Below are 10,696 nucleotides of genomic sequence, written 5' to 3'. Positions count from 1 at the left end.
GCAGAGAGATGTCAGAACTATAAAAATCCTGCCTGGTCTCGCTGGGATTCAGTGCGACGTTTGCTTGATTTGAGGGATGTTCGATCTGGAGACACAGAATAGTGCAACGACCCTCCACTCCAGATTCACAGTCACGTGGTTTGCCAGTGAATACTTCGAGAACAGTCTATGTGGGAGGGGAAATTATTAACACAGAGAAGATGGCTCTAAGCAGCTAATATTCATAAACGAGTGAGGAAATTAGAAGCCAGCAACTGTACGAGTACGTGTATCTCATGAAATGGCGGCGATGAATGGCAGTAACACTAAAGCGAGCCMCCACACAACTTTCGCTGACGTCGGAGTGGGGACTGTGCTGTAATTCTCGTTCCTTAGCTAATGCGAGGTACTTGCTAATTGATATCAAGCAGTTAGATGTGTGTCTCCCTGCTTTTGACGTCTTTACCGCACGTTTATAATTCCACATATCATAGTAATTTATTATCAATGGACTTAAGAAGAACCTTCTGCCACACCATATATCCAGCAGCTATTCCTGCATACAAAAATGACCATGTACAGTCGCCGTGAACGCCATGCATAGATGCATCATGTAGCATGCCAAACTGAACCATCCATGCAAAATTCAAGTCTCCCACTCATGCATACTCAAGTTGCAAAGACGAGTGTCTCAAAATGTGACAAGAAACCTGTGGTATATTCGAAGCCGTCTGATGGGCTCTCCTCGGTCGCTGCACTGCACCGTAAGAATGGGCACCCCTGACTTCAGTATGTAACCGAGGCCAGGAAGACGGGAAGGAGATCGACAGAAGTTTGAAATAAGACGAAGGAGATGAAGAATMATGATGAAAAAGACGAGGAATTGCGTCGTCGACGAGGTGTTTCCACCTCATCATATCAATAGTAAAGCATCCAACGGGAATGACAGAGCCCCCGGTTTCTGACGAGGGTATGCTCATCGATACGACATAACGGGGAATGTCTTTCGGTCAGCAGTATTGATCTGGAATTCGAAAATGCCATCTACTGTGGCGACATACCTGTTCAAGTCAGTTTTCCTACTTGAGCTTGGAAAAAAGGCCACGGCCAGGTCTTACAGTGTCCTTCCGTCAGCGCCGAAACCCAGTCCAGCCGTGCTACCTGACTCCTGGTCTCTAGCTCCGGGCCCCAGACTCCTGTCTGGGAGTTCGTTCAAGACACTCCTGATCCATCTAGGAGAGCGTGTCTGTTCAAAACCCAAGAGCTGTTGCCGGTATCGTTGTTCGCGCTGACTGTTTCTGTGTTGCGCCTCGTTGATAATTTGTCGTTGCCTTCGAAGCCGCTCTGCCGCGACATTAGTCCTCAATTCTGAGGTTGACAGACGTCCCAAGTCATGCCGACTATCGGATGCCGTGAGTCGCGAAGCGCCAGAACGATCAATGGTGGCAGACGGGCGAGTTAGAGGTTCATGGGCTCGAGTCTCCGAGCCTTCTTCACTATTAGAGCTGCTCGGACCATCGGTATTAGGGTCTGCAGCATGCAAGCGGTCAAGAAATGTAGCGGACTGAAGTTCTGACGGTGAAGCTGTCCAGCTCAGAGTGAGACTTGGCTGCGGTCCAACATTGGCCCCAGTTCCGATAACCGTCCCATTACCCTCAGGATATCCCTGTGGAGAAGTCACAGGGTTGTCGCGCCCTGCATTCAAGTTCCGGCCGGAAATTCCTGTATGGCCAAGGTAGTTTTCCCGAAATGTATCAACCAGGGCGTCGCTTCGGTGTGGTGGCGAGGTAGGACGGGACGGTCGATGAGTTCCTTCTGTGGAGGCTTGAAACTGAGAGCGAGGCACAGGGTGCGGTTGGGCATTGACTCTAGCTCGCCGTTCAGTCAGACCTTCTTCTAACCTCGATGTCCAACGTGCTGTATTTAAGAATTCCACAATCAGCCTCTCTCTCTGTGTGAGGTCCTGTATCAAGCTCTCACGCAAAGGAGAATTATCCGCCCCATTTCCCCGCTCACTCGAAGTACGCTCGATCGAATCGAGGATAGCACGGGTGGGTGCATCCGTTCCATGCCGAAATTCAGCGAGAACCCGACCGTCAAGATCAGATTCGAGTTCTTCAGAGTCATCTAGTATCGGCTCTGTATATACTTCTTGCAAGTCGGGGTCGTTCATATCCAGATTTAGAATCTGTCTGCGTATGAAAGCCTGGCGAACATCCGCGACCCCGGCTCGTCCTTTGTCTTCAAGCCATACCAGGAGGTCCCAAGGCTCGGGTGCAAAAGCCATGCATCGCACAGCACCACCGTTACAGCATGGCCTTGATGAGTTGAAATTGCATGTTATCGCATTCTTACCGTCTGGCTCGCCTGCTGTGTCTCGAACTGTGGCCACGTCGAACACTGTAATAACTCCCGACTGTGAACCGATAGCGCACAGTCGACTGAATGGAGAGAATGCAACAGTGAAGCAGCAACCATCATCAAAGCGCGTGCCAATATCCATCTCTATGCAACGGATAAGATCCCAGTCCCATGCAGGAAGCTTCTCACCGTTGTCTGTCAGAACCGTTGTCTCAAAATCACATGTAACATCATAGAAATATGCACGAGTCTCATCTCCAACCGCAGCGAGCAGAGTGGAGTCCGGTGACATAATAGCATAATTCATGCATGCGGGGTGATGAAGGACCTTGAGGACTTTCGACCGAGTTAGAGAATAGATTGTAACAGTCTTGTCATTATTACTGCCGCACATTCAGCACCAACTATTAGACCGGAAGTCATCTATGGTGGAAATACCTTAGAATCATAATGTCCTCATCGGCGAATCCCTTGTCGGCGCCGGGCAACCGGTGAACAGTCACTGAGTTCACAATGCTGCCCCCAAACTTGTGCAACTGTACCTCGGGCATATGCGGTCGTGAAGCCTGGTGACTCGACTCAGACTCTCCCCGAGAGGGCCAAGGAGGGGAAAGGCTTGTTGGAGGTTCCAGGTTGATAGGTAAGGCACTGTCGACATCTGAGGACGGCAAAATTGATGCATCGCCACGCGTGGCCCGATCAGCGATCCGTACAAAGGCACACTCTCCATTATCGGAGCCCCCGACACCTATCCAACCATAACCCGCGGTAAGACATTTCGGTTCAAACGGTATGACCGCTATAGTCTCTCGCTTTTGCGACGAAATGTGAATCGAAAATATCACCCTGTCAGCGACTAAGTAGATTTTGTCCGGGTCGGCAGTGCTGATATAGTGGCGAAGTTGTTGGTGGCTACGGTAGTGTTAGCATGACCCATTCATGCGACGAACTCGTCAGTGTAGCAGAGTGACAGACAAGTTAGGTATTTTGAAAGGGAAAAATCGGCGTTTTGTTGCAAGGATCAGTGACTCAGTTGAGTGATGTCTAATAAAACAACAGGGTTAGCCAGGTGAAGCTGAAACAAGCCAACACTAAAGGCAGGTTTGGACCAACGATAGAGCAGAATCCGTAGTCATGATGGTTTTGTCAAGATCACGCTGACATTGTTGGAGCGGGACTGGGGTAGACGCCGCGGCTGCCGAAGCGGGCTGCAGAGAGAAGACAAAGAAGATGACGACGATGAATATGATAAGAAGTAGTGTAGTAAGTGGCGATGGACAAAATTGCGAGCGTGCTTTCTGCCTGTGAGGTACCCTACAACCTGGTAGTAGCACCACCCGAACCAAAGGTAGTTGTGATCAGAATCGGAGGATAATTGCTGCTGTTACTACTGCGACTACCTAGGTATTGGATCATCGTCAACCATAAAATCAGCTAGGGTAAGGTAGATAAGAGGTATAGGTAAGGTAAGGGTGTAGTAGTATGATGGTGTGACTGAGAGTGACGACTTGGGAATGGTCGAGGCCTGGGGTTGTGATCACTGGCCCCGGAGCTGATGACGTAAGTCTTGTCACAGACAAATCCGGGGGAACCTTCAGCGAATAATGCGGCTGGCCGAGATTCCATTCCACCATCTCATTACCCTCATGTCGAGTCTCCGGAATCAGACTAGTCGGTCTATTGCCGAAAGTAGATGCATCCAGCACGTTGAGGAAAGGTTGATGGAGTCTATATAATCTGCTCGCAGGCCAGTGAACACCGGATTCTCTCTTCACACAGACGAAGTACCAAGATCGCGTGATGAGTATCGTGCATTTGCTGTGGTGTAACTAGTTGTCGTTCATTGAATGATATATCTTGCGCCTAGTTACAGAGGTACTCCTTAAACATCAAGGCAGTCTTCTGCAAATATCGGCAGATAAATATGCCCTCCGCAGTTATTGAAGAGAGCTAGTCGTCATGCTGGGACCCGGAATGCTAGCAAGATCTCCGAGCCACGTGACATCAATTGGGAGAACAATTTGGCAAACCCCTTTATCGGGACGAACAAAGCTGACTGACGAATTGCACCCTCGGAATGGCATATAAGCAGTTGTAGATCATGGGACAATTGGATGAAATTCCGTCCTCTCAACGCCGGCTTCGGAGTACGGCGTATATGAAATTCAGAATTGCCACAGTAATATGGAATTCCATTCTACCAAACAATACCGGATTTCTCAGTTGATTCCCGGCCCTTTTCTGTATACCACTACTACAGGGGTATAGGATACAGACCTTCCGTAGGGCTGATATTGGCAGTATACCTATAGTCCTCTGAAGCAGAGAAATAGTGAAAGATCTACCGCATGGTGTTGTCTTCTCCTTTGTAGTGTATATAAGGAAGTTCATTACAACACATATCAATATAGATATTGTCTATACTAGGCTGTTCCAAGGTCATTCATATAAATGATATAGAACCGTCCTTCTTCTAGGCAAAACAGCGCCATAGACTAGAGCTACATCAGCATTAAAACGGTGGCTCAAGTCCTGCATTCAGACCATATATAATTGCCTTCCCATGGCCACTCGTTCTCCTCCACTAATTGAGCACTGAGAAGATATGGCATATGAAATATCTGAATATTTAGAAAATTTTTCCTTTCACATAAAGAGGTAAGAGTACCTGCTACTGCCAGCCAGGCTCAGTACCTTTAGGTACCTTACCAAGAATTTTACTTAGATGGCCAGCTCTCACAGCCGGTGATTGGCCCGGCTAGGAGGCGGTCTAAGGCTAACTCGGCTATCATTGGGTGGCCAGCTACGTTGCCGTGATTCTACCAATTTCGACGACGGGCCGAAGGTCTCCGTGCAATTTCTACTACTACCCGCCCATTCTCCCTTCTTCCTTTGAAGTCTCTTTTTCCCCAGACATTAAAAAAGTCATCTATCTCCTTTCCTCCTCTCATCCTCCGTACCTTTCCCTATTTCTCTTCCTCCATCTCGTTCTCCCTTCGATTGAATCGGACCGGAGTTCTCGCTAGTTCCTTCTTTTTGAGTTTCTGTATTATCTACTTTTTAATCAAGTCACGATGATGCCATCTCGTCTCGTCCGCGCTGTATGTTCATCCTCTTCCGAAACATCATCGCAAGCTCGATCTTCCGGACTAACCGTTGATTTTCTCTTTCAGTTGCCGCGTACTGCCCGCACCCCTGCTTTCAGAGTTCCCGGCGCCTCTTTCCGGAGATGGAACTCCACCGAGGGTGAGAAGGTTAAGGGCCAGGTCATTGGTATCGATCTGGGTATGTTATTTCGGCAGTGTTCACACTCAAGATTTTCCTTCTAACAGCTTTCCTAGGTACTACAAACTCGGCCGTCGCCATTATGGAGGGCAAGACCCCCAAGATCATTGAGAACGCAGAAGGTACGTTAGAAAAAATTTTTCATGGCGTCTTCTGATTGGAGCATGAACCCAATGCTTCAGCCGCGATTCTGGTTTGTGACAGTTTAGCTGACTTTTTAATGAAAAGGTGCTAGAACAACACCCTCCGTTGTTGCTTTCGCCCAGGATGGTGAGCGTCTGGTCGGTATTGCTGCCAAGCGTCAGGCCGTTGTCAACCCTGAGAACACTTTGTTCGCCACCAAGCGTCTCATCGGTCGCAAGTTCACCGATCCCGAGGTCCAGCGTGACATCAAGGAGGTCCCCTACAAGATCGTTCAGCACACCAACGGCGATGCCTGGGTTGAGGCTCGTGGTCAGAAGTACTCGCCATCTCAGATCGGTGGTTTCGTCCTCCAGAAGATGAAGGAGACTGCTGAGAACTACCTCAGCAAGCCCGTCAAGAACGCTGTCGTCACTGTCCCTGCTTATTTCAACGACTCTCAGCGTCAGGCTACCAAGGACGCTGGTCAGATCGCTGGTCTGAACGTTCTCCGTGTTGTTAACGAACCCACCGCTGCTGCCCTTGCCTACGGTCTGGAGAAGGAGGCCGACCGTGTTGTCGCCGTCTATGATCTGGGTGGTGGTACTTTCGATATCTCCGTTCTGGAGATCCAGAAGGGTGTGTTCGAGGTCAAGTCCACCAACGGTGACACCCACCTTGGTGGTGAGGACTTTGATATCCACCTGGTTCGCCACATCGTCCAGCAGTTCAAGAAGGATTCTGGCCTTGATCTCTCCGGCGACCGCATGGCTATCCAGCGTATCCGTGAGGCCGCTGAGAAGGCTAAGATCGAACTGTCCTCTTCCCTGCAAACCGAGATCAACCTGCCCTTCATCACTGCCGATGCTAGCGGCGCTAAGCACATCAACCTGAAGATGACTCGCTCTCAGCTTGAGTCCCTCGTCGACCCCCTGATCAACCGCACCATTGAACCCGTCCGCAAGGCTCTCAAGGATGCCAACCTTCAGGCCAGCGATATCCAGGATATCATCCTGGTTGGTGGTATGACCCGTATGCCCAAGGTTGCCGAGTCCGTTAAGTCCATGTTCGGTCGTGACCCTGCCAAGTCTGTCAACCCTGATGAGGCTGTCGCCATCGGTGCTGCTATCCAGGGTGCTGTCCTGGCTGGTGAGGTTACTGACGTTCTGCTGCTCGATGTCACTCCCCTTTCCCTCGGTATTGAGACCCTCGGCGGTGTCTTCACTCGTCTGATCAACCGCAATACCACCATCCCCACCAAGAAGTCCCAGACCTTCTCTACCGCCGCTGATTTCCAGACTGCTGTTGAGATCAAGGTGTTCCAGGGTGAGCGTGAGCTTGTCAAGGACAACAAGCTGCTTGGAAACTTCCAGCTTGTTGGTATCCCTCCCGCCCACCGTGGTGTTCCCCAGATCGAAGTCACCTTCGACATTGACGCCGATTCCATTGTCCACGTCGCCGCCAAGGACAAGTCCACCGGCAAGGACCAGTCCATCACCATTGCCTCTGGCTCTGGTCTCTCTGATTCTGAGATCCAGTCGATGGTTGAGGATGCTGAGAAGTATGGTGAGCAGGACAAGGAGCGCAAGGCTGCCATTGAGGCTGCCAACCGTGCCGACAGCGTCCTGAACGACACTGAGAAGGCTCTCAAGGAGTTCGAGGACCGTCTTGACAAGGCTGAGGCCGAGCAGATCCGTGAGAAGATCGCCACTCTGCGTGAGTTCGTTGCCAAGAACCAGTCTGGCGAGGGCACCGCCACCGCCGAGGAGCTCAAGCAGAAGACCGATGAGCTCCAGACTGCCAGCTTGACCCTCTTTGACAAGATGCACAAGGCTCAGTCCGAGCAGCAGCAGCAGTCTCAGGGCCAGCAGGGTGAGAACAAGGCCTAAATGTACTACTAACTATACCCGAGCGGCATATTCAAAAGTTCATGGGTGATCTTATAGGATTGTTCCTCCATCAACTTCTTCTCTCTTCATCACTGTCTTAACACGTGTATGACATGTATACATATTGATAGCTTTCATGTTTTTGTTTACCCTTTTCATGTACTCTTTTTCCTCTCGGTGTATCGGTGTTTACATTTCCTTTTCTGCCTTCATACCTCTTGGGACGGGTGAGCATACTTGAGATTTCATTTTTCCATGGGGGCAGTTCTTTGGAAAGGTTTAAGGATTGCCTGAGGTGTAACTTAATGACATGACGGCTGGGCACCACAAAACGGATGTGGTGGGCTTGTCTTTCAGGAGCATACAATATGAAAATTCTCCTCTCTTCGAATATCACAATATTTGGAAAATGATGAACCTCTCAAATAAGTCGCTTGCTTAATTTGGCTACATCTCGGTTCGTCGAGCGGCTGGCATAATTGTCCTTTGCCTGCCGTTTGTTTAATCTTCTAACCGAAGGATCGCTCGTTGGCCTCTTAGACTTGCGGGTCGATGGCCATGATATGTGGTAAACTTTGAAATACTCAACATAAAAGTAGGCATCCTTGGGCCTCGAATAGAGGCTTGGAAGATGTAGATTACTATGGTCTTTTGAAGGGAATTGAGCTACGGGTCAAGCATGCAATACGTGGTACCGTCCATTCTGCAAAATTATAATGTGACAAAACGCAGAATTAGAGCTTGCACAGCCTTGATCAATCGACGATCTGCCAAAATTAGTTTGCCTTTGTTGACACAGCTATGGAAGGTCTATGTCACCTTTAAACTAAGTGATATGGCTATTGATTGGAACCGAGATGTCAGCTATGACATTTTGATGGATGGGAAGTAGATAGGTCTATCAATTATTATTATTGTCTTAGAGCGTTAAAATCCTTTTAACAGCTTCTTGGGCTGTCCATTTTTGTTGATTTAATTCTCACCCTAAACTAGTACAAAATCTACAAATTAGCCTGTGGAGACATTGGTAATTATAATAGTCATGTGATAATAAATTAATAAAAGGAGTGAAATGCAGTATCTATAGTACATCATCAGATACACTGGAATAGCCATGCAGTCGTTGGAGAGATCAAAGCCAGAACCCTTATTAAGATGGACATCTTGGACAGGATTTCCAGTTAGTCTTGCCTTAATGAATTGACTGTTAGGTGCCAAATGCCATTATTGTCATAATTGACGGTCAGTGGTCCCTCAACACTAGTTTCATTCCTTGCATCCCACCGACTTTTGATCCATCGATAGAGTTCTGGCAAGAAAGGGTCGAGGAGGAATGTCGAATCATTCCAACATGCATTCAGGCAATTGTTAGCCTCATTTCCTAGTAATTCTGTAGGCTTGCACTCCTGGGAGAACCCAACTGAGACAATTCTCCGGACTCCAAAACAGAAGGAAGCAAAGGGGGGAAAGGGCTCCTACTTTCGTGACTCGAGCCATTATTGATTCAACCTTGACTATTTACAATTTGAGTGGATCACCACTGGACAGCATAGGATACGTTTATACTTTACAGAGTCCGAGTGACCTACAGGCTCTCTTTGTCCATTCGTACACGATACGGAGTCTTGTCTAATCTAGCTGATATCCAAAGCCAATATAGGGAGCGCCCAAGTCAATCAAGGCGGGAGCTGCGACCATGATCGTCGAATCATGTCGTCAATAGTAGTCATGGTGATAGCATAATGACAATATTAGTTCGATTTCTATAAAAATGGTGTCAACTGTCAGGGCCTGGATTTTCTCTTATCGGATTGCCACAGCTTCAGCTAATCTCCACTGGGAGACTTGCAGAGTTGCAGTAGCAATGTAGAAGAATAAATAAATCAACTACTCGACCGCCATACATTTTGTAGGGTGAGGAATTTCGTCAGCCGATACTGATTGCTTTTGACTCGGCTCAAGCGTCCTGGATGCTTCACACAGTATGATTATATTGAACCATAATAGCGGATAGACCTCGCGTCCAATACCGCAGTAAGCTTTTTATTGGGGAGTCATTCCACGTCATTGTTTGTATTATTATTATGAAAACCCTGTCATCTTTATTCAGGATGGATGGGAAAAAAATAAAAAGGATAATGGACTCACGGGGGATTGAACCCCGGACCTCTCGCAATTATGGTCTGAAGACCTGCATTTATAAATGCAAAGCGAGCGCTACTACCACTGAGCTACAAGCCCATTCGTTGATGAAATTTCTCATTAGAGTCTTACGTACTTAATTTCCATTTTCTTATAAACTGAACCAAGCATCCGGAGTTGATAATCCACAGCAGCCAATAAGGCATTACATCTGGAAGATTGAAGAGGATAAATACTGGGGGACATCAAATTAAGAATTATAAAAGGAGGTGAATGGTTAGCCATAGTTACTAATCCGATAACTATAATGAAGTTTTACTGTACGAGTACTGTTGTCGATCAGTTAATAATAATAATAATAACAATATTGTATCGATTTATTCGACTTTCTGGCTCCCCCCCACTTGGTCATAATTACACTATGATGACTTTTGAAGGCTCACCCCCCCCTGAGAAACATGGAACGAAGATGCTTTTAATTTCTCTTCATAACGACCATGATCAATTTTAATTGAATTCGATTTCTCATGGATCTTGGTGACCTCGTCAGTGTTTTCGAGCTTCCATGGTAGTTTGGCTCCTCTTATGATTGGGGGGTTCGACACAAGAAAATCAAAGACATTTTCATGCATTATTGTACCTCTCTTGACAGACTATGGAGATCAGCTGGGACTTGTTCCAGCTTCTGTGGCATTCTATCTGCCCAGCTCCTTTGATTGTGTGACATACAAAAGTAGATCGCCCGATGCCCATTGGCTGTTACCCACTATAAATAAATTAAGTGGAGGGGGGTTATTTTCTTCATACCCTTTTTCCATTTTCTTCGCCCTTCAAGGAAACGAAAAACACAATTGAAGGAGACCGCATCGACTGAGAAATGTACACCTGGTCTACTTGGACACAAGCATTCCTGAAGACAA

General features: G+C 47.7%; 2 protein-coding genes and 1 non-coding gene across 3 annotated transcripts; 1 reads left to right on the top strand and 2 right to left on the bottom strand.

The window, feature by feature from the left end:
• Positions 1 to 955: 955 nt before the first annotated feature.
• Positions 956 to 3,476, bottom strand: Asppvi_007589 (uncharacterized protein; the record flags this gene model as incomplete). The annotated part of the gene is made up of 5 exons (XM_043303474.1): positions 956 to 1,040; positions 1,098 to 2,723; positions 2,779 to 3,252; positions 3,316 to 3,384; positions 3,454 to 3,476. 5 exons carry the CDS (start codon positions 3,474 to 3,476, stop codon positions 956 to 958), a joined length of 2,277 nt encoding a protein of 758 aa, XP_043159409.1.
• A 1,938-nt stretch (positions 3,477 to 5,414) lies between these two features.
• Asppvi_007588 (Hsp70 family protein) lies at positions 5,415 to 7,634 on the top strand (the record flags this gene model as incomplete). The annotated part of the gene is made up of 4 exons (XM_043303473.1): positions 5,415 to 5,441; positions 5,514 to 5,625; positions 5,682 to 5,747; positions 5,854 to 7,634. 4 exons carry the CDS (start codon positions 5,415 to 5,417, stop codon positions 7,632 to 7,634), a joined length of 1,986 nt encoding a protein of 661 aa, XP_043159408.1.
• A 2,139-nt stretch (positions 7,635 to 9,773) lies between these two features.
• Positions 9,774 to 9,875, bottom strand: Asppvi_007587. Its single transcript has one exon. It is a non-coding gene; the product is annotated as a tRNA-Ala (tRNA).
• Positions 9,876 to 10,696: the final 821 nt, after the last annotated feature.

The sequence above is a fragment of the Aspergillus pseudoviridinutans genome (genome assembly GCF_018340605.1).
Source record: "Aspergillus pseudoviridinutans IFM 55266 DNA, scaffold_5, whole genome shotgun sequence".
Classification (NCBI taxonomy): domain Eukaryota; kingdom Fungi; phylum Ascomycota; class Eurotiomycetes; order Eurotiales; family Aspergillaceae; genus Aspergillus; species Aspergillus pseudoviridinutans.
This window is presented reverse-complemented; position numbering and strand designations above follow the sequence as displayed.